The following is a 22,648-nucleotide window of genomic DNA, read 5'->3' as shown; positions in this document are numbered from 1 at the left end:
GTAGGGTGCCTGGTTCCTAGTCCATGCTCAATAACAATGTATCTGATTTGGGGGAAGACTCCCAGGTACTCCCAGTTTTGCCCTGGTTCGACATTTATTCTGGGCTGTGGTCCCAATCCTAGTGACAAGTAGGGAAGGTGGCTGTCCAGAGTCGGCCGTGATAACAGCCAGGCTGGAATGGCAGTCTCCCTGTTCGTCTTGCAATCCTGTTTCCTGTCCCCCACACACCCGGTGACAGCTGGCCCCGCGGGGGGAATAAGCAGGAGGAATGACATTTCCTCTAATTCCAACAGTTGGAAGAAGAGGAGAGGGCCGGACACGGACTCGCAGTTAGCCCACATCAGTAACGTCTGGATTCGCTTGGCCAATGTCTGGGCACTCACCCTGCTATCTCTCCGCCCCGCGGTCTGCGTTTGGAAAATGCAGATGGTGTCTTAGTTATTTTTCCACCGTTCATTTATGGGCTCTGGTTACAGAAGCAAGAACCGCTTATTATAAAAATGGGCGAGCTGTGGAAAAAGCACGAGGAAGAAGATAAAATTATTTTAAAATCCCATCTCTAGCTGACAGATTAGAATAAGTGCCAAGGTTATTTCGAAAGGTTAATCTGCGGCTTAAGAAAACTTGTTACCCTAAAAAAACAGTATTTCCCAAATTGCAGGACCTCTACCCTGGTGACAGATGGGATGATTTTAGAATGTGTACATACATGGGCACATCAGGCTGATTTTATAGATGGTATTGCTTGGAATGAGACTAAGTTCTAAAGGAGGAAGGAGAGAGGGAGGGAGGGAGGGGGAGAAGTAAGGCTGATTATTTAAAGGAAGATATTAAATAACAGTAGAACTGGTATAAAGGTTTGGTGAACCTGTCAAGGTGATACGCAAATGACAGAAATTTGGGAAATACCCCTAAATGCTCATCCTAACAAGAAAGGCATGGGAGCCTTCCTGCTGTTTGAAATGACCTAGGCCCTGGTTTTCCGGGGAACGTTGCTTTTTTGACCTTGGCTTCAGTCTTTAAGATGTGTTCAGGCAAGCTGTGAACTTTCTAAGAGTCAAGGGTGCTGAGGGCCAAGGCCTGGGTCACTGGGGGCGGGGGTGGGGGTGATGGGGGAGGGGCAATGGAGGAAGGAGGGTCGGAGAGGGTCGGAGCTGGGCCTTGTGGGAAGAGTGGGATTTGTGTTGGGAAGAAGGGTTTTCTGGGTTGGGTCAGGGTAGAAGTGGGCAGGGATCTACGAATCTAGAGTAGGGGTCACATTCTGACGCTCTCTGGAAGCCAGCTGGAATGGCACAGTGACAGGGTGGTTCCGGGGCCGGGGCCGGGGGGGCAGTTGCTCCGAGAACATGGCATTCTAGAGACAGAAGGGGCTATGGGAGACAACATCTCTTCTAGTTTTGCAGAAGGAGAAACTGAGGACTGGAGATTCATTTATTTCTCCAGTGTTTGATCTGTCCATTTGTTATTCAGGGAACACATATTTATTAAGTGCTCACGCTACGGCAGGTCTTGAGGATGCAAAGGTGAATCAGCACCCAGAGGAGCAGGACCCACTGGCGGAAAGCTCCAGAGTTGGGCTCCCCCAACTCTGCCCAGCCTCTACTTCCTCATCTGTAAAATGGGGGATGATTACAGAACCTGCCTCCAGGGCTGTTGCATGGGTGGAAGGAGGTAATGAGTGTGTCCTGATGACTACTGCTACGTAACAGAGTATTCCCGGGCTTCCCTGGGCCTGGCTGGGAAGGGGCTGCAAGCTAGGCCATCCTTTGTGTGCGATGGTAAATCTGGGACCGCCAAAGACCACTTACCCTGTGCCTCCACAGCCCGCTAAAGGGACCTGGAAGGGCAGGCGACCTCAGTCCTGAGGTCTGAGATTCAGAGTGCCCCGAATCTCATCCAGGTGCAATCTGCTAACCCTCGCTCGGTAATGCTCGTTGGTATTACTGATGGTAAAAAGACCAGCCATTGCTTGTCGCCACTGTATGCAAGGTGAAGCAAGAGGTAACAGCAAAGCACTTTTATTTTGTTCATGGTTTGTGGGTCAGGAACTCGGAAAGGGCTCATCTGGGCCATTCCTGCCTGCCTTCAGGTGTTGGCTGGGGTGGCAGTAGCTGAAGGCCCCAGGCCGGACGTCCAGTTTGGCTCACTGCCTTACTCCGCAGCCGATGCTGGCTTTCGGCTGGGATCTCAGTGGGGCTGTCCCCTGGAGCATGTCCATCAGGCCTGGCCAACATGGCGGACCCTGGGGAGTCAGACTCCTTCCGTGGCTGCTGGCTGCCCCCAAGACAACCAGGAAGAAGCCACGAGACTCTGTTTACCAGGCCTTGAAAAATGTAGTATTCCTTCTGCTGCTTTCTGTTGGTTGAACGGGACTCACTAAGGGGGGGGGGGGGGGCAGTTCCAGGGGCAGGGATCCCTCCTCTAGACAGAAGGAGAGTCAAAGAATGTGTCCCCATGTTTTAACGCCGCCCCCACATGCGTGGAAGCGCTTGGCCCGGCATCGGGCCCAGACTGATGCCAGGTTGAGTCAGGCGTTGAGACGGGGTCCGTGCCCTCGGGAAGCCAAAGGCCAGGTTGACGTGCCCAGGGTCGCGCAGCTAGTTGGGGTGCAGAGGCCTGGCTGTGAGCTTGGTTTCTTCAGGATGGAGAGAATCACCTGCCTCTGAGCTATTATTGCTGCCCTCCATCTTCTTCCTCCAGGGCTGGGTTTCTTAATCAGGGTTCCTTTTGAAAATCCAATGAAAGCCAGGGACTGTCTGAAAAACTCACTAGATATAAATAGACAAAAATTGCAAACCATTTTAAGGGACTCAGGGGTCTGGGGCCCCTAAAAGGTCAAAAGCGTTCCATCGGCACCTTCCCTCCTCCTCCAGGCCTAGCTTCCTGATTTTAAATGAATGTTCAGCTCCTTAACCTCAAATGGTCACTTTTCAAACAGTTTAGCACTCTTGTATTCCCATGCTTGTGGTTAAAGGTAATCGGAATGCCTGGTTAATGAGGAGTGATTTCCAAGACAACATTCTGGAGATGGCATTAACTCTCTACTTGCCATACTTTTGGCTAGCCACACAGTTTCCCCCAGAGAAGTGTGAATTTATGGAAAACAAGAGGGGGTTTTGTTTGGGAAGCCAAGCCAGCCTAAGTTGTGAAAGTGAGGTTTGTCTCAAGGGGTCCCACCTTGGCTCATGGTTGTCCGTTGAGGATATGGATGTTGAGAACATGCCCCCTAGCCCCCCACCCCCACCTCGAACTTTTCCTGTTCATCTGCAGCACTGTCCTCACCTCTCCTCCCCCACCCTCTGCCCCAGCATATCTGCTCTTCAGGGACAGTGTCCGTGGGCATCTCACTCATTCGTGTTTAAGCAGTGTTTCTCAGACTTTTGGCAGACATCGAAATTACCTGGGGGTGGGGGGAGCTTGTTAAGAAAAGCAGATTTCTGGATTTCATCCTCAGAGGTTCTGAATCGGTGGCTCTAGGGAGGGCTCAGAAACTGCCCTTTGACAGGTTTTCTGATGGAGGGGTCCCCTGCTTGCACCTGGGTAATCCCTTGTCTCTGCAGAATGAACAAGGGCATTCAGGTAAATGTGTGAAACAGATCTGGAAATAGATCCCATGTGCTGGGCTGTTTTATAAAAAATAACCCTTTGCTCTAAATGCTTAACTTTGGCTGAACATGAGAAGTACCTGCAGTGCTCCCCTAATGTTTTATTATGAAAGATGTAAGACATATAGAAAACATGGAAGAAATGTACAGTGAGCACCCACATACCCACTGCTTAGGTTCTGCAGTTAATATTTTGCTATATATTTACCCTATTCCATCCACCCATCCATCCATCCACCCATCCATCCATCTACCATCCATCAATCCATCCATCCACCATCCATCTATTCATCCACTGACCCATCCATCCATTTGTCCATCCAGCCAGACATTCACCAATCCATCCATCCATCTTATTTTTTTTAAGCATTTCATACTGAGTGGCAGACATGAGTACATTTCACTCCTCTGTACTTCTGTATGCACGTCATTAAGGTTCAATTTTTGCTCACGAATCTCTGTTTTAGGTAAAATTACATACAGTGGAATGCACAAATCTTAAGTGCACAATTCACTTTTTGACAAATACACATTCGTATGAAACCCAAGCCCCCGTGGTAATATAGAACATTCCCTCACCCCAGACATTTCCCTCATGCCCCACCCCAGTTAATTCCTCCTCCCTACCAGAAGCAATCCATATTTTGACTTTTTTTTTTTTTACTATAAGTTAGTTTTTGTCTGTTCAGAATTTTGTGTAAATGGATTCTTACGGCGAGTTCTCTTTCACATAAGGCTTCTTTCTCCTGGGGAGCTTTAAAAACTTCTCAAGTCCAGGCTGCACCACAGAACAATGGCATCAGACTCTTGAGGTGGGAGTGGGCTAAGGAGTCAGTATTTTGTCTTTTTTTTTTTTTAAGATTTTATTTATTTGTTTATTTAAAGAGCGGGGAGCCCAATGCTGGGCTCGATCCCACAACCCCGAGATCATGACCGAAGCTGAAATTAAGAGTCGAATGCCCAACTCACTGAGCCACCCAGGTGCCTTGGTATTTTTTTTCTTTGCAGAATTTTTTTTTCTTTTTTAAATTGAAGTATAATTAACATACAGCGTTCTGTTAGTTTCAGGGGTACAGTATTATGATTCAACACTTTTACACGTTGCTCAGTGCTCATCAAAATACTTACATGCTTAACCCCTTTCACTGACTTCACAGGAGTCAGCCTTTTTTTCTTTAATTCCCCAGATGAATGCACTCTACAGTCAAGCTTGAAACCCATTCGTGTCTCTCTGCCCGTCCCCACCCTCAGCCCTGTATCTCAGCTACCCCATCCCAGTAAGTCTCACATTAGAAGCTTGTTTCCCTGGAGACCCACTCCCTCATAGATGTTTGTGCTTGTTTTGAGGGGGAGAGACAGATTTTTATATTAGCATGCAGGCCGCTTAGCATTCTTGCAGGAGTGGTTGCTTTTGGGTGACTTCGCCAAGGTCATCATTTGAGCTAAAGGTCACCAGGAGCTGCTTGACTTCCCTCTGTATGACCGACGAGCCCCCAGGGGATGCCTCTCAGAACCAAGGCCTCAAGACCATCCCCTTCAGTATAGGAAGCAGTTTGAGAAAGGTCTGTTAAGTCCGGGCCTTTCCAGTCTTCCGGCTTCCAGAAAGACCCAGGCTGAACCTCGGAAAGTCCTCTCCACCTTCCCGTCCTCCCTCCAAAATCATGAAAACAGAAACAAGACAAAACAAAACAAAACTACTAAGACAAAGCATGGTTAAACTTGTTAAAATGGCTAGTTTTAGGAGTCGGCACCAAAATGTCGAGTTTCTGTCTGTAGCTTCACACCCCAGCTCTTGTTTTGGGGGCTCACAACAAGGACGTGTGACGTGGACCTTGTGCTTCGCATTCTGTGAGTGAAGAGACTGAAGCAAATGCTGGCCTCATCTGTGGTCCATGCAACCACCCAGGGCTTTCTCTGTGATTCTGGAACTGGCCCCATAGTGTTGCTCAAAAGCTTTTTTAGAACCACAGACTGCTTTTGAGTAGGTGATATGAGTATGGACCTCTCCCTAGAAAAATCGACAAGTTCTAGTAAATATCTGATATTTGGGGGGAGAGGGAGGGGAGTTCATAGGCCATTCGGAGCCATTGCAAGGTAAGAACTTCTGCTTCAGAATAGAATCCTGTGCGATTTGTTAGCTGGTGTATATCGAGCCGTGTGTCCCAAATACATGCTCAGCCTTTCCCTGCATCGTACCATTTTACAATCCCGAGAGGCAGTGAGGCTTATTATTCCCATTTTACAGACAGAAGAGTGAGGCTCAGAAAAAGGTGGAACCTAGCCAGCGCCACTGTGGCCAGGTTGGAGGCCGAGTACAGAAGTGAGGCATGTCCACCCAGCCCCAACCCCACACGACCACCCTGAGAGTAAATTACCTAGAGATTTAACAAGGGAGCCCCGGGTTCTCAAACCAAAGTTGCCGTAAGTGGGGGCTGCTCAAGGCCGGAGAGGGAGATGTCTCGGCATTTCTATTTTTTTTTTTTTTAAAGATTTTATTTATTTATTTGACAGAGAGAGACACAGCGAGAGAGGGAACACAAGCAGGGGGAGTGGGAAAGGGAGAAGCAGGCTTCCCGCAGAGCAGGGAGCCCGATGCGGGACTCGATCCCAGGACCCTGGGATCATGACCTGAGCTGAAGGCAGTCGCTTAACCAACTGAGCCACCCAGGCGCCCCATCTCGGCATTTCTTGGTGCCCCCCGAATCCTACGGCCTTGGTGGGATCAGCGCAGGGAAAGGTGTGCGGCTTCTCTGTGTGCCCTGTTCTCAGCATGCCCTTCCCCAGCTTTGCTGGCTGGTGTGAACGGAGTGCTCGAAGGACTGTAAAGCACTTCGTAGACGAGGAGGAGGCAGCGATGATGATTTGCCCCGCGCTCAGTCCTGCCCGGGCGGTCCTGCACGTTAGATCAGAACAGCGTCCCCCCCAGAGCTGTTCATAAGTGAGAGCTCTTGTGGGATGGTGGGGCCGCTTTCTGAATTTCCATCGCAGAGCAGGGTGCTGGCCAGAGGAGGAGCTCGCTCCCGGGAGACCGGGGATCCTGCAGTCCTAGCCTTGCCCCGGCGCGCTGCTCCCTCCGGTCCTTTGAGAAGGGCTGCCCACACTTGAGTGAGCCCCCCCGCACCCAGCACCCCGGCGCCCCTGCCACCTGTCCTGTGAAAAGACCAATTCAGTTGGCCGCAGTGAGAAACGTTCTCGGGGGCGTTCGTTAGCTGGCGGGCTATAGATGCAGTTTGGCCGCAGGTTTGTGTTCCCTTGTAACGTTTTACAACCAGACCCGGCGACAATGGCATCATTCACTGCACTCGCTCACGTGGAACAGAACGTGAGAGGGGGCCCGAGCCGGGGAGGAGCTGGTCTGCGGGCTCCGACACCCATGGCAGAGTCGAGGTGCTGGGGGCCCCCCGCCCCCCGGCTAGCATCGGCGGGGATGCGGCCAATGGCAGAGAGCAGCGGTGTTGGACATTTGGTGTAGTAAAGGTTGCTCAAACAGTAGGACGGACAGATGGACCAGTAGAACTTGACATTGCCCCATGGAGCCCGGGGCCAGCTTTCAGCACCAGGCGGCCTTATAGAGGCCAGTTGGTGTGAAGGCAGCCCCGCTCCTGTGATCAAGTTGAAATTCACTGGCAAGAGCTTGGGAATAGCACTGACCCAGGGCCAAGCGCGACCCTATCCTCTTCTTAGCTATGCAGTCTGCGGCCAGGGGCTTAACCTCTCTGAGCCTCAATGTCTTTACCTCTAAAGTGTATCTAATCATACCAGTGGAGTGGGCTTGTTGCCTGGATCAAAGGAGGGGACGCAGGAAGTCGACCAGTACAGCGGCTGGGGCGTTAAGAGGCCCCAAAGAACAAGGTTGATGAGGAGTTGGAGGTGGGGGCGACGAGGATGAGGATCGGGCTGAGGAAGAAGCACTTTGTTGCTGCCCCTCTTCCCAGACACACAGGGGCTTTTCAACTTTTCCTTTGCTTCCTTTGTGCCCTGGATTCCTCACGGATGCTCTCGAGCTGCAGGGGGGGAGGGTCTGTCTTCCCACTGCAAGGACAGTCCACAGAGGGTCGTACTGCCACGGATCATGTTCCTTTGGTCGGTGCATCGAGGAGCCCAGTAAAAATGCCCACAGCTTGTGTGATTGCGGTGTCTTCTTCCCTTTGCCTCTGTAACCCCACGCTGATGGAGAAGGCACTTCACGCTTGCACGCTGTCAGTCCACCTGTCAGTTGGACTTGGGGACGTAGATTGCAGGCAGCCGGGGATGGGTTCATGATTGACGGTGGGGAGAATGTTTCAAGCGCCCTGGAGAAAAACAAGCTGCGAGGGATGAGTGGTTATTGGGATAATATGGCTTTTCCACTTCTGGGAGTGTTAGTAATCAAAAGCAGGATTTGGCCTTTCTAGAGAGTAATTTTGCAATTTGGCAGCGCTGGAAGGGAGAATTCCACGGAATCCATTGATACATTCTCTTGTAAAATCCCTCAGCCAACTTTTTCTTTTGCGGGGAGGAGTTGTTTTCTTTAATTAAAAAAAATAACCGTCCCCATTAAGAATATAAAACTAAAAAGAGATTTCCCCCTTCCTGTTGGAGCTCGGGCAGCTCCGTTCCTGAACTAAGCAGACCTAAATAGAATTGCCGGTGAGATTTGACAACTTTTATAATGTTTTATTATTATTATAATTTTCCTCCTCCTCCTCCTTTTTTTTTTTCCATTACGTAGCTGGAGCCGCAGAGAGGACTGTAAAGCTAACATCATTCCTTTCAGACTTCTGGCCCCAGGGGGTGATTCCAAGTGGTGTGGCTGCTCAGGATGGCTCCAGCTTTGGTTTGGAAGTGGTACATGCCACAGGAAAGCTCGGCCAGGGGACCCCTGGGTGTTGTGAGGGCTCTGTAGCCTCATGGAAACTTGGCAGACACTCCGTGTCCCCTGCCTGGCTACTCTGACGTGCTTTCACATGACAAACAAAGTCAGGGGCCAGGGTGGAGATCGTTGCACCCCCGAGGGATGGGAGAAGCAGGAGAGGAATCTTGGGCCCTAAGCCCCCTGCTCCTCTAAAAGTATATTACATCCTAAAAATGGAAAGAAGTAATCAGGAGCCTGTCTAGGAATAGCGAGGGTACAGTTGGGTTAGAATCCTGGTTGTGTCTCTTTCTAGCTCTGTGACCACGGGCGAGTTGCTTGACCTCCCAAGGCCCTGGTGGCCTCATCGCGGAAAGTGGGGATAAAACCAGTACCTACTTCATAGGGTCACAGAAAGGATGGAAAGGCCAATGCAGCATCCTTCACGCTGTGTTAGATCTAGTGTTCTTGGTACCTGACCTGATTTCAGGTGGACTCTTAAGCCATAAAAGAATAGTTGGTTTATGGCAAAAGTCACAACTAAGTTGGGGATTTACTGATACGTATTTCTTCTAGGGAGGAGTTCTTAGCCTGTTGGTGCCATGGGCCTCTCTGGTGGTCTGGTGAAACTTATGGGTCACACTTCTCAGAATAATGGGATTAAATGCATCCTATCAAATGCGTAGATTGCAAAAAGAAAACCAGTTCTCCTGAAACGTGGTTAACAGAATATTTTTAAACGGCAATATGGGATTACGTGCGCTTTATAAATGTCTTAAGTAACGGGATCTAGTAGCAGGTCTAAAAGGACTGTGATTTTGAAGCTGTGATAAGCACAAATAGTATCTTGAGGCATCTACAGCAGCTGCGGTGGAAATGAAATTATTTCATTTCTGTTGATGACAGTCGCTAGGGCTGCTAATACAACCGTGGCTTGTTGCCTACATTTGTAACAGAAAGGAATGCTAAATTTCAATTTAAGATTAATGAAAATAAAGATGTCATTTTACAAATCCAAATTTAGAACCTTAAGTTTCCCCCTGAGGAAAGGCCTCCCAAGTCAAGGAGACAGGCTTCCTCCTGAGAAATTCCGTGGGCTGAAAGCATGAGTCATTTTTGTGAAGGCATAACAGAAGTTTCTACTAAGTGCCAGGTATTTTCTAGGGCATATGGTGGGATCTTTTCAACAGTCTCGTGAGGCTCAGAGAGGTTAAGTGCCTCATCCAAGGCCACACAGCATTAGATGGCAGATCTTTTAGAGAACACATATCTTCCCGAATCCAACACCTTCATTCTTTCCACTACGTCCAGATTCTTAAATATCTAAATAGAAATCAGGATCCAGTGGGTTCTTCAGGGATAGGAAGGTATTGGGGGGCTCAGGGTAGAATGGTGTGGTTTCTCCGCATCATCTCTGTGTTTTCCTCAACTCACAGACGGGGAAACTAAGGCTTAGTGAGGCGACCTGCTTTATCTGAGCTCACAGAGTTAGCAAGGACATTGGCCTGGGTGTGCTACAGGCTGTGGGGGGCGGTGGAGGGACTCGTTTCTGGGGACTTTATGAAGACTGGGCATTTCCCGGAAGGAGCAGCTTTTCCGCACTTCCCAGGTGACTTGGGATCAGATTCAAATCCAGTTCTCCCCCTCCCACCTGCAAGTAGTCTTCTTGGGAGAAGCATGGGGAGGCCTTTGAATATCTTCGTCTTCATCTCTATTTTGCTTTTCATCCAAGCAGCGCTTCCACTTTGCACAAAATAGTAAGTGCCCTAAAAGTTTTCCCATATCCCTGGCTCCTGAAGGGAGCCCTGGTAATTATCTCATAAGTTAGATGATGTTCTGTGTCCTACCTTGGTTCATCTCGCATGGCTTTCTGCATCCATGTATGGATAGTCTCCATATTCTTTTTGAAGCCTGTGTAATATTCCATTCTCATCTCTGCCAGAGTTTACTTAACCATTCATGAGGGCATTTAGGCTGTTTCTCATTTTTTCCCTGTTATAAACAGTGCTCAGAGAGAAGCCTCATGCTTATGTCTTTGCACACCGACTTGAACAACTTTTTCTTTTTTAAGATTTTATGTATTTGAGATAGAGAGAGAGAGAGCATGAGTGGGGGAGGGGCAACGGGAGAGGGAGAAGCAGGCTTCCCACTGAGCAGGGAGCCAGATGCAGGGCTCGATCCCAGGACCCTGGGATCATGACCCGAGCTGAAGGCAGACGCTTAACTGACTGAGCCACCCACGTGCCCCTGACTTGAACAACTTCTTAGGAAAACGCATAGTAATTGGATTGCTGCATCTACGTTATTGTACGTTTTTAAGAAAAGGGATGCTATCCAGTTGCCTTCCACAAAGGATGCACTGGATCACCCCTCCACCGGCCTGTGCAGTGTAATTGTGATTCTCCTGCCCACAGTTTCCACTCCCCACCCCAAACATTGGCAGCCCCCTCCCCTGCATGGGATGAGCACGTGTTCCAGGCCAGACCATTCTCTTCTTAAGCTTCTCTCAATTCTTCCTTTGATCTTAGAGCCACCCCTCCTCCCAGCTCCTCTGCAGACTCCCACTCTGACCCTCCCTACCCACCTGGCTTCCTATGGGGCTCCTGGGGCTGCTGAGCACACCTCCCTCCTTCCCAGGAGAGGTTTCAGTTGAAGTCCCCAGGCTATCATGAGGAAGAGAGTGGAAATACTGGTATGAAAGCTGAAGGCAAGGGCGTGTGGATGGTGTATCCTAACTGGGTGAGGAACCACATTTTGAGCCATTGGGAGGACGCTATTCATAGGATGTCACTGGATTTTATTCTGCTTGGTTCACTCGTGTGACCATTGAAGCTCCGAAGCGCACACAGTCTGTAAGTGATGGGGATGGGATGTGAATCTGGATCTGCCTAATTTTAGACCCCATGCTCTGTGCTCGGTTCCTTTATCCTTGCTCTTCCTTCTCCCTTCCTTCCTCTCTTTCCCTCTCTTTTTCTCTCCTACTCTCTCAAAACAATGGCAATAATGATGATTCTTGCCATTTGCGGAGCACTTGCTATGTTCAGTTTTTCACACGTGTTAGTTCATTTCTTCTCTCAGCAACATTTGAACTGGGAATTTTTACTAGCCAGGCATGGAGGATAAGTTAAATATTGTCAGTGGTGACAAGTACACCTGCTCAAAAGGAAATTCGAAGGCGTAGGCAGCAAACGACCCAGATTAGGGTAGCCGAAGATCATACCTGACTATCCTAGGTGGTCAGCAACTTCTTTACTAATGTTGGACCAAGACCTCAGCCCTGTTTTAAAGACGGAAACCCAGAAGTTCAGTCTAAGTGACTGCTTCACTCTTCTAGCTTTTGAATTAGGGAATTCAGAGACATATACATGAGGTTGAAATATTTCAAAATGCCATGTGAAGAGGGGTTCCTCATGGGGGATGCTCATTTAATTTTTGGCATACACATAGAACTATTCATAAACCTACTTGCCTAATGTATAAGGCATGAAAAGTTAATGCGTGGATATATGTGTCTGTGGTGTTTGAAGCACTTGGGTATAATTAGATCACTGTGCTCATCAAAGACTCCTTTTTTTCTTATTCTGTGATGCATTTCTGGTGGATTCTTTGACCCTGTGGTTCAGCCAGTGGGGGGATCTGTATCGGGGCACTGATCAATGTTATTTCCCATCTTCTCTCTTTCAGTAAAGAATATCCTGTGGTTCCCAGGAGCACAGTAAGACAAAAAGTAGCCTCCAACCACAGTCCTTTCAGCAGTGAGCCTCGAGCTCTCTCTGCCTCATCCAACTTGGGGTCCCAGTACCAGTGCGAGAATGGTGTGTCCGGCCCCTCCCAGGACCTCCTGCCCCCGCCCAACCCATACCCACTGCCCCAGGAGCACGGTCAGATTTACCATTGCACCAAGAGGAAAGGTGAGTGTGATGACCCTTTTCTGTTTTTCCTTCCTTTCCTTGGGGAAAAAAAAAGTACACACAACTACATTTATTTATTTAAAAAATGTAAGCAATATAAAAATACATGGAAATTGTAAGAAATTCAAACCATGTCAGTAAAAGGGAAGGATCTCCTTTGATACATCTCCTCCAGTTCTGGCCCCTTGCTTGGGGAAAACTTATTTGAACTGTCCGGTCCTATTTAATTCATTTACACATGTGTGTGCACGCACACCATGTGTGCAGAGACACATAAAAATAGTTTTCTTTTTACTTTTAACAGTTGATATTATACTGTCTGTATTTTGCAACTTGCCTTTCTTAAGCTCGGGAATACGCTGTAGATGATCTTTTCATGAACCTAGAGCTGCCTTGTGCTTTTTAAAAGCTGCTGAAGAGAAAATATGGCCTCAAAAGGATGAAGCAGAATTTATTTTTCACTCCCATGAGTGGCCAAGGTGGCTGCTTCTAGCGTTTGTGGTTGTATTGCAAGCCAGGCTGCAGAGAGCCTTCTTATAGTTGGATGTGCTTTGGTTCACGTGCTAGGGTTTCTCTTCGGTGGGTGGATTCTGAGCTCTTCTCTCATTCCAGATCAAAATCAAAAAAAAGAAAGAAAAAGAAAATCACAACTGATCTTCTCTCCTTTGCATTTTGTCTTTAAATCTAGTTTAAATTCTGTCTGAGACCCTTCATTGTCTTCTTTGCCAAATGAGAAATGGGTGACTTTTCCTTAGTCATCTGAGTTGAGGGCTGTAATACAAAAGGAAATTTCTGGTGGCATATTTTTTGAGCCAGAGTTGAAGCAGATGTGGTTGAGTTCAGCTTAATAGAACGGTCACTTGTGTGAATGGCAGACCAGCAAGGTGGGGACAGCATGGGCGACAGGGCCAGACGACACAGGCTTGAGCCTCAACTCTACCACCAGCTTCTTGTGTGACCTCAGCAGGTGTCCTGGCCTCTCTATGCCTCAGTTTCTCACCTTGTAAATGGTGCTTGAGATCCCCAGAGCATCTGATACTCAGTAAGCACCCAGCAGGTGTTAGGTCTGATTGTGTGAGTGGCAGGTACGGCTCCAGGGAGAGCATCCACAGAGGAAGGGAAGGCTGCTTATCTGGGTGAAGTTTCGAGAAAGCAGATATGGAGGGGCAGGGACCACGTACAGTTGGGATGAATCCCACCTTTGCCATTTGCAGATTTTTATGATTGGGGCAAGTTCCTTAACTGCTCTAAGCCTTATTTTTTCTAATCTGTAGATTTGGTCTCATGATCAGACCTGTCCCATAGGCGTGGTGTGAAGATCTCATGAAAGTGTGCTTGCCATATTTAGCACAAGGTTAACCCAAGAAGCAGTCACTGGTTTGCTCCAGCAGGCCCAGATCTTAGTCTTTGAGAGGGGTCTCTCATACCTCCCAGCCTCAGTGGCCAACTCGATGCCTTTAGAAGTCCAGCGCCCAGTGTCTGGAACGACTACTTCTTCTTCTTCCTCCTCCTCCTCTCCCTCCTCTTCCTCCTCCTCCTCCTCCTTCTTCTTTTTCTTCTTCTCATTCTTCTCCTTCATCTTCTTCTTCCTTTAAATCAGCTCACTAACAAGAACTGATGGGAAATGGATGCTTTGGCAGTCTTCTCTGAGCTGAGGTTACTCAAGGAAAGTAACACAGTTTGACTCTTTGACATTACCGATCTCACGTCTTGAAGGAGAGAAGGGCTGTCATTGGTTCAAGCCTGGGGCTGGGGAGCTGCCCTGGGCGGGGCTAAGTTTCCAGACTTAACCTGAAGCCCATCCAAGCTCCTTGGATCTTGAAGGCCTGAACAATAATATCACCCCAATGGGCCCCCTGGCCCGGCTCCCAGCATGCCCACTGCCGCCTGGGCTGGAGACCAGATGCCTGCAAACATGTCAGCCTCTTCAGGCATGAGCAGGGTTTAAGCATGTCCCTTGGGGCACAATACTGCATGAAGATTCGGATCTATGTCCTGTTGAAGGCAAGCCTTGCCTAGGTTCTATGCCATAGCCTTTTGACAACACTATTACGTATGTGCTGTTATTCACTCACTTTACAAACAGGGAAACTGAGGCTCAGAAAGGTAAAATCATGTGCTCGTGGTTCCCGAAGGTGGGAATTTGAACCCATGCCTGGTCTGCAGGCTCTCCTTGAGCTCCGAGTCACACTGTAGACGGTCCCCATTACCTTTGCTTATCAGCCATAATCTCAGAATGCCACTTTTCACTAGAGATTGGCCTGGAGACTGAGTCAAACATACTGATGAAGAGCTCACCAGGTTTGAATTAGGGAGTTCTGTCGATTAAATTAATGCCAGGCCAAAAGAAGGGGAGGAAGAAGTTAAAAAGAATCCAGGTACTTTTTAAGATTCAGTATCTACAGCATCATCCTTATAAAGGCTTTTCTCCTGGAGGGTGGCGTGAGAAGGCTTTGAAGGCAAGGGGATGAAGTCTTCTGATGATGTGAGCAGATGACCCGCAACAGGGTATTTGGCGGGATCCTCAGGTGAGCTCAGGGTCGACTTGAGGTGGCCACTGGGGAAGCCGGACTTGGTGGCCAGTCTGCCGCAGGACATCCCAGCAGCTGACGCTTTCCAGCAGCATGGCAACGGGGAAGCTGCTTGCTTTCTCAGCCTCAACTCCCTTTTTTGCAAAATGAGGATTACAGTAGCACCTCCCCTGTAGGGTCGTGATGAGATGGAACGAGAGGGTTCATGCGAAGCGCCCGGAAGAGTACCCCACACATCTAAGTGCTCGATGCGTGTTAGCTGGCCACCACTCTGCACTTAGGAAGCTCACGGCTGCAAGTGGGTCAGATGTGTAATTATATACGGTGATACGACTGCTTGATTAAAACGGTGATCCGATGCTGTGAAGGAGATAGGAAATGTGCCAATGCGTACGTATGATGCAGGGTGTGATGCAGGAGCCGGGGGATCGGGGGGAGTTTAAGCCAAGGTCTGCAGAGCGGAAGCTGGAAGGAGAAAGAGGGGAGATGGCCCGGGATCCAGGCAGAGAGAAGGGTATGGGTGCAGCCCCTCAGAAACTGGGGAGCCAGCCCCCTCTGGGGAGCAAACACAGGGCTACTGTGGCTGGAACACAGTGAGGGGAAGGGGAGGCAGATGAGCTACGGAGAAAGGCAGGAACCAGCACGCTGCCAGCCCTTGTAAGCCATTTTAAGGACTTTAGATTTTTTTTTTTTAAAGATTTTATTTATTTTTTTGACAGAGAGAGACATAGCGAGAGCAGGAACACAAGCAGGGGGAGTGGGAGAGGGAGAAGCAGGCTTCCTGCCGAGCAGGGAGCCCGGTGCAGGGCTCGATCCCAGGACCCTGGGATCATGACCTGAGCCGAAGGCAGACGCTTAACGACTGAGCCACCCAGGCGCCCGGACTTTAGATTTTTTTTAAAAAAGATTATTTGTTTATTTATGAGAGAAAGAGAGAAAGCATGCACATGAGCAGGGGGAGGAGCAGAGGGAGAAGGACAAGCCGACGCCATGCTGAGCAGGGAGCCTGATGAGGGGCTCGATTCCAGGGCCCTGAGATCATGACCTGAGCCCAAACCAAGAATCAGAGGGTCAAACGACTGAGCCACCCAGGCACCCCAGGACTTTAGATTTTATCCTGACCCCAACAGGCAGCCATCGGAGGGGTTTTGACCCACGAGGGACGTGATGAGGTTTCTGTTTCGAAGCAGGCGTTTTGCTGTGTTGGGGGGTGGGGGGTGGGGGGATGAGGATTGGCTCCAGAGCTCTGCTGAGAGGCTATTGCAGGCCCTGAGGCGGGAAATGACAGTGCTAAGCCCCGGCTGCCGGCACAAGATCTGCAGGTGTGGGTACAGTCAGGCCCCAGGGACCCGTTGCCGATAACAAGGTGAAGAATGACTCCCTTTCCACAGATGCAGAAACTGAGGCTCAGGGAGATTGAGTGATTGGTCCAGCATCACCCGGCTCGTGAGTGGTCCCACCCCAAGTTCACGCCACGGTCCGTGCATTCGGGCTGCAGGGGGCGTGCACCCTGCAGGACCCCTTTCACCTTGCCACAAACCTCTGCCCTTCTCACCTCCCTCCACCCCCAAAAGGGCGCTCCCGGGGACAGGGAGCATTCCAGCCGAGCTCTGTCTGTCCCGCGTGCCGACAAAAAGCAATTCATCATCAGCCTCCATTGTAAGGTGATAAGGAATCAGCAAGGTTTCCTTCCAGTTTGGGATTCCCGTGAAGTGATAGCTCCGTGGGTGGTTCCCCCCCCACCCCCCCGCCCCGCGGCCCCTGCCTGCCCCACTATCTGACTTCCCCTCATTGTCTGTCTCCTTTCCAACGAGCCCAGGAGGCAGGCCCAACGAAATGTCAAAGGGCCAGGCAGGCCAGAGGGTTTCTTGTGTTTGGACCCAGCTGTCTCCAAACTATCTCTCCCTGTGGATGGAGCCGAAAGAGCCAGGAAGGTCTTTTATCAATGCCACTCAATCAAATCCAGGACCCCGGGGCCTGGGAGAGCACTTGTCTGTCTTTCTTTCCCCCTCCCACCCTGATAACCGCCCCCCTCCCCAACCTTAGAAACCAGAGGCAACCCAAATAAAGATTTGAGCAAAGCCATCTACTGCCCTGGCTATTCAAAGGGAAGTCAGAAGTGGGGCGGGGGGAGGAAGAGAATACAGTAAAGGGTTCTGTGGGTTGCATTTTGTCCGTGCTGTGTGCTTTTTAGACCAATTTCACACTACTTCCTTCACTGGACCTTCCTTCCAGCCCCTGAGCCGGGCTTGGGGGCAGTGGTGCCCTCCATCCCCATTTTGCAGGGCATAACAGGGGACTAGGAGGTTGGATTGGCTTCCCAAGGTCGTGTGGCTGGTGAGTGGCAGATCCAGGATGCGTTCGTGAAATAAATATTTGTTGAGCATTTACTTTGTACCGGGCGCTGTCCCTTGTACGTGGGATAAGGGGACAGCAAGGGGGCAAAGGTCCCTCTTTTCCCAAAATTTGTATTCTCCTTGGGGAGACAGATAATAAGCAAATAAATAAATGTCATGATTTTCAGATGGTGGTTCAGTGAGGATTGGACCCGAGTCTTTTGATTCCCAACTGAGAATCTTCTCACAATACTGATTCAGTCTGTTCCACTTTGAGCTAAGAGCTAACATTATGGGGACACACACACACACACCATCCATCCATCTGTCCACCCATCCATCCATCCATCCATTCACCAGCTCAGGTACCATCTTTTCATCTTTTCTGGACACAGTGAGTTTCACAAAAGCCGAAAGGCTTAGGCTGTCCCATCCATCCACCCACCAGGTCAAGGTTACCATCTTTTCATCTTTCCTGGACACGGAAGCTGAAAAACTTAGGCTGTCTGTCAGAAAGAGCACTGTGTTGTGATTCAGAAAGCCTGAATCATACTTCCACTTCTGACTTGCTGAAGGTCGCTCAGCCCAGGAGTGGCGGTTCACCCAGATCTTTCATCCGAACAAACCCAATCAGCAAGAGAAATGACCCATTTGGAAATAGTGACAATATTTGCTTAATGGGATGAGCAACTTAAAAGCAGCCTTGTGAATTTTCCTGCTCTGGGATCCACCCAGACACCTTCAAGCATTGGACAGCCTCCACACAGCCATCCATCCGATCTTCTAAGAGGGAAAAAAGAGGAGACCCGTGTTCCTTGGACAGATAAGATTTGAACACTTTATTATCATCTCCATTCCTGCAAGGAATCTAAGCATTATCCCCCTACCTAGTCAAGAACTGAGATTGGGATATGGTGCAGTGGCCCATGCAAGGTCAGATAGGCAGGGAGAGTCAGAGACATGCCCTAAAATCTGTGCTCTGGAAAGATCGTTAAAGCCATTTATCCAGAATCAGAAACCACTAGAAAAATGCAAGGTGCCGGGATATTTCGCGGTGCTATGTGGTGATCAGTGCTCAGAATCAGGAAGAGCTTTCCTGTTATTCAAGAGACTCAGTTGGGTTCAGGACAGGTGGAATATAATTGACCGCTCTTACTACTCACCTTTCTGAAACTGAGCTCTGGACCCATCTCATGGAAGACTTGATGCTTGACTACCTATTCCCCAGCCGTGGAAGGGAAACACGACTCGGCCGGGAAAGAGATCTTTGCTGTTGAGCAATTATCAAGCTCCCAATAAAGAGAAAGAAACCAAACCATGGCCAAAACAAACATAGGGATTATATCCCAACCATTGATCACCACCGACCTGAAATTTAGATCTGTGCTTTGGAATTTCTTTACAATGTGATGAGGTTCAAAGAGGAATTTGAGAACGCTTGGGACCTGCTTTCGTGAATAAGCCAGTCTTTTGCTTTTCTTAGGATTCTGCATCAGATCTTCGGGTTATTAAAGACTGGAATGTGTAATTTTACGATTTTCCAAAATGTGCTCCGGCCTTTTTCATATTATTCTTCCTTTTTTTGCTTGTAACAAATCTGGAAGGGGATCAGAAACTCGGGAATGGTTAGTTTGCCTTGTTTTTTTTCTCTTGCCAAGGGTACCCTGCAGCTGTACTCTTGATTATTGAAAAGGGGAACGCCCTGGTTAAATGGAAAACCCAAAGATTATGATTCTAGCAATAATGGAAACATTCAGATTTATGGATCTGGGGCGGGGGGTGGGGGGTGGGGAGGTGGGTGGGTTGGAAGGAAGCAGGGAGGCATGAGGGAACCGAGGGAGGAGGTGGGGCAGACAGAAAAGGTCGAGTGTAGCAATGTCTTCAAGACACCAAAGACAAATGCCCCATTGAAAGGTGGAAAAAGTGGCCACGGGCTCATCTGGATGTCTTCAAACATCTGGATGGTTGGCATGATGTAGATAAAGCACCTGGAAGAGAGGCCGCGTTTTTGGCTTTTATTTTGGATAAATGTTTGGGCGTCCTATGGGGCCCAGATGTGTCCCAGAAAGAGTCTAGCTAAAAATAAATGTGCTTGCTGGGAGGTGGGTCCAGTCCCGGCATAGATGGGTTTAGATGGGGCAGAGTTTTACCCGCCTATGGGTGTTACTCAGGGTGTGATGCCCATGGAAGCATTCGGTGGAACCCAAACCCAAGCTCTCCTACTCGAGTTGGGGAGCTGTTTTAAAATCCTGTGCAAAAACCAAAGGACTCCCTGTGGGGTGAAGCTTTATATGCAAGACCACCTCCCATTCACCGAGCGTCAGCCTCCCACTGTCACTGCTCAGGGTGGGATGGAGAGCCCCCCCCACCTCCAAAGTGCACTGAGCAGGACCCTGGCTATTTATTGACTGCTCTTTGCCCAGCAACTGGCACTTGGTCGTGGCTCAGCACATCTCTGTTGGATGACTAGGTGAGTGGCATTCGCTGTGAGAAATCGAGAGAGCTGGAAGCAAGGTGTGGTTGGCAAGGAAGCCAGACGTGGCTTCGATTCCAGCCCGTGCTCCTTCCCAGTTCCGTGACCTTGGGAAGGTCACTTCCCTGAGTTCAGTTTCTGCCCCTTGACAGGCGCAAGAGGGGCCACCTGGAGGAATTACTGTGAGACCAGGGAAAGGTCGCTTAGTAGGTGCTCAATATCTAATCACGATGATCTCCTCCCATTATTTAGTTCCATGTCCTGCCCCCAGGCCACTGACCATCACAGCAGGTGCAGGGATGCCCCAGTGTTTCCTTTTTCTTCACACCCCCCAACGACAGACACTTTTTCTTAACATGTATTGATTCGAAAGAGATTGGAAGATGAGGACAGAAAAATCTCCAGGTTGGTGGATAAAATCCCAGCGAAGGAATGAATCTGTGTTGAGGTTTACACCTTGATCGAAACTCTCAAGCATTGCTTCCCCAGAGGAAACACCTGGAGGTGTGTTAATCTGTGTTAGGTCTGCTGAGAGACTGACTGGTGGTGTTTCCCTCGCAACAAGAGCTGCTCTTGATGACAGGTATCAGGAGATTTACGTGCTTGATTTATTGAATTCTTAGCGGCCAGGTGAGGTAAGTATTACTAACTCTCATTTAGACAAGCTGAGCGTGGGTCTCAGGGAGGCCAGCCCTGCTCCTGGCACGCAGATAGGAAGTAGGAGAACCAGATTGAAACTCAGATACGTCTACACTTCTTAACTTGGGGTCCGGATTTTAGGGGCTCCCTGAGCTCCCGAAAGTTAGTGCAAAGCTGTCCTAGGCACACAGGCGGTTTTCAAAACGTTGTGTTTCGGTGTGTGTTTCTAGGAGAGAGCCCAGCGCTTGTGACTGTTCCCAAAGGAGGCAGTGACCCCAAAGTAGTTACGGAAGACCCTCTTTCAGAGAAAGAATGATCTCCACGGCCCTACGCTGGGGGCTAGCTGGTGTCTGGGGGGAAGGGAAGTGACTTTTTCAATAAGGAAACGGTGACCCGTTAAGTTGTACCGACTCTAACAGATACTAACTGGGACTTGCCGACAGAGGCGTTGGGGAAGGATCCGGGGCTTCGCCCGAGCTCCCGTCCATCTGTGTACTTGTCCATCCGTCCTTCTGTCTGTTGCACAGATACTCAGTACGTGCCTCTCTGGGTAGTGTGGTCCTGAAGAGCAGAGACTTGTAATTCGATTACTTGAATTCTAACCCACCGCGCTCCACTGTTTAGCTGCAGACCTCGGGCGGGTTGCTTGACCTCTCTCTGGGCTTCCGTTTTGTGATCTGCAAAATGGGGATCCTCGCAGAGCCCACCCCATGGGGTTGCTGAGCAGGCTGCATGGGGTCCCTTTCCGGAGAGCGCTCGGAACAGCCCCAGGCGGAGTAAATGCCGTTTGTGTGCGTTCATACTGTTATCCTGGACGGTCTTAGTATTATTCTGGCTCCCAGGTTCTGGATCCTGGGGAATACCGTGGTGGGTAGCGAAGAGCATGTCCCGCCTTGTGGAACGTACACGCCGAGCTCAGAGGGGTCAAGGTCTGTGCTCCAGGCCTCCACCATTACTGTCCCCACTGCTCGTGATCAGAATGGAGGCTGGCGCTCAGAGTCCCCCGGACGGGATCCTTGAGTCCTGTGGCCGCGTCCGCCTCCAGTTCCCGGCCTCACTGGTCTCTGTCCTCCTGTCTCCGCAGATGAAGAATGTTCCACCGCGGACCATCCCTACAAGAAGCCCTACATGGAGACGTCGCCCAGTGAGGAGGACCCTTTCTACCGCTCTGGCTACCCCCAGCAGCAGGGCCTGAACGCCTCCTACAGGACAGAGTCCGCCCAGCGGCAGGCCTGCATGTACGCCAGCGCCGGGCCGCCCAGCGAGCCGGTGCCCAGCCTGGAGGACATCAGCTGCAACACGTGGCCCAGCATGCCTTCCTACAGCAGCTGCACGGTTACCACGGTGCAGCCCATGGACAGGCTCCCCTACCAGCACTTCTCGGCCCACTTCACCTCGGGGCCCCTGGTCCCCCGGCTGGCCGGCATGGCCAACCACGGCTCCCCGCAGCTCGGAGAGGGGATGTTCCAGCACCAGACCTCCGTGGCCCACCAGCCTGTGGTCAGGCAGTGTGGGCCTCAGACTGGCCTGCAGTCCCCCGGCGGCCTGCAACCGTCCGAGTTCCTCTATTCTCACGGCGTGCCGCGGACCCTGTCCCCCCACCAGTATCACTCGGTGCACGGCGTGGGCATGGTGCCAGAGTGGAGTGAGAACAGCTAAAGTGAGGCCTGCTTCCTCACAGACGGTTGCTAGAGAGAGAGAGAGAGAGAGAGAGGGAGAGCGGGAGAGAGGGAGAGAGACAGTAGCAGAGAGAACCCCACGGACGGCATTTTTCATTTCAGTGTTCACGTCTGCACTCCAGAGCCCTGGGCGCTGATCTAATCGGCCGCTTGAATCCACAATTCAAAAAATGTGACTTTGTTGTTCTGTCTCAAAACCAACCGAAAAAAGAGGAGCCCCCACCCCCCACGACCACCGCACTCGTCGGCCGGCCATGTTCACACCACCTGCAGATGTCCTCGGTGATTCCTTCTTTTGGTCTCCAGAAAGCCTTGCCTTACCGAGTGTTTTAGCCGAATGGCGTAGATGGGAGTCTTCCCTGTCTTGGTGTTAATGTTGACGTTGTTATATAATAAATAATAATATATTTTTTTTCTTTCAATTTTCTTAATGGGACCCAGTCCCTTATTTTGGGGGAGGTCTGAGGCAAGTGCATTTCAAAATATGTACTTGTGGGGATCCCCCCCAGATATACCACCCCTGAAACCTAAATTTGCCACCCTGCACTTGACTAAAAAATGACCTACCTCTGCCATGATGTTCCTGAAAAAGTTCCCTAGGTCCCAGCTTTTGTCCGATTTTTCCTCTCTTGCCCATCATCAC

The 22,648-nt window shown here is 50.0% G+C and overlaps 1 protein-coding gene across 1 annotated transcript in view; it reads left to right on the top strand.

The window, feature by feature from the left end:
* TBX5 (T-box transcription factor 5) overlaps positions 1 to 22,420 on the top strand; it is a 44,373-nt gene extending 21,953 nt beyond the window's left edge. The window contains exons 8-9 of the mRNA XM_064578428.1: positions 12,121 to 12,347; positions 21,411 to 22,420. Coding sequence (XP_064434498.1) covers positions 12,121 to 12,347; positions 21,411 to 21,985 — 802 coding nt within the window. The 3' untranslated portion in view covers positions 21,986 to 22,420. The remainder of the gene's footprint in view (positions 1 to 12,120; positions 12,348 to 21,410) is intronic.
* Positions 22,421 to 22,648: the final 228 nt, after the last annotated feature.

This window comes from Mirounga angustirostris, unplaced genomic scaffold (assembly GCF_029215605.1).
Source record: "Mirounga angustirostris isolate CCGP_5_RB_7025 unplaced genomic scaffold, mMirAng1.0.hap1 SCAF_14, whole genome shotgun sequence".
NCBI lineage: Eukaryota > Metazoa > Chordata > Mammalia > Carnivora > Phocidae > Mirounga > Mirounga angustirostris.
The sequence above is the reverse complement of the archived record's forward strand: the minus strand, read 5'-3'. Positions and strand labels throughout refer to the sequence as shown.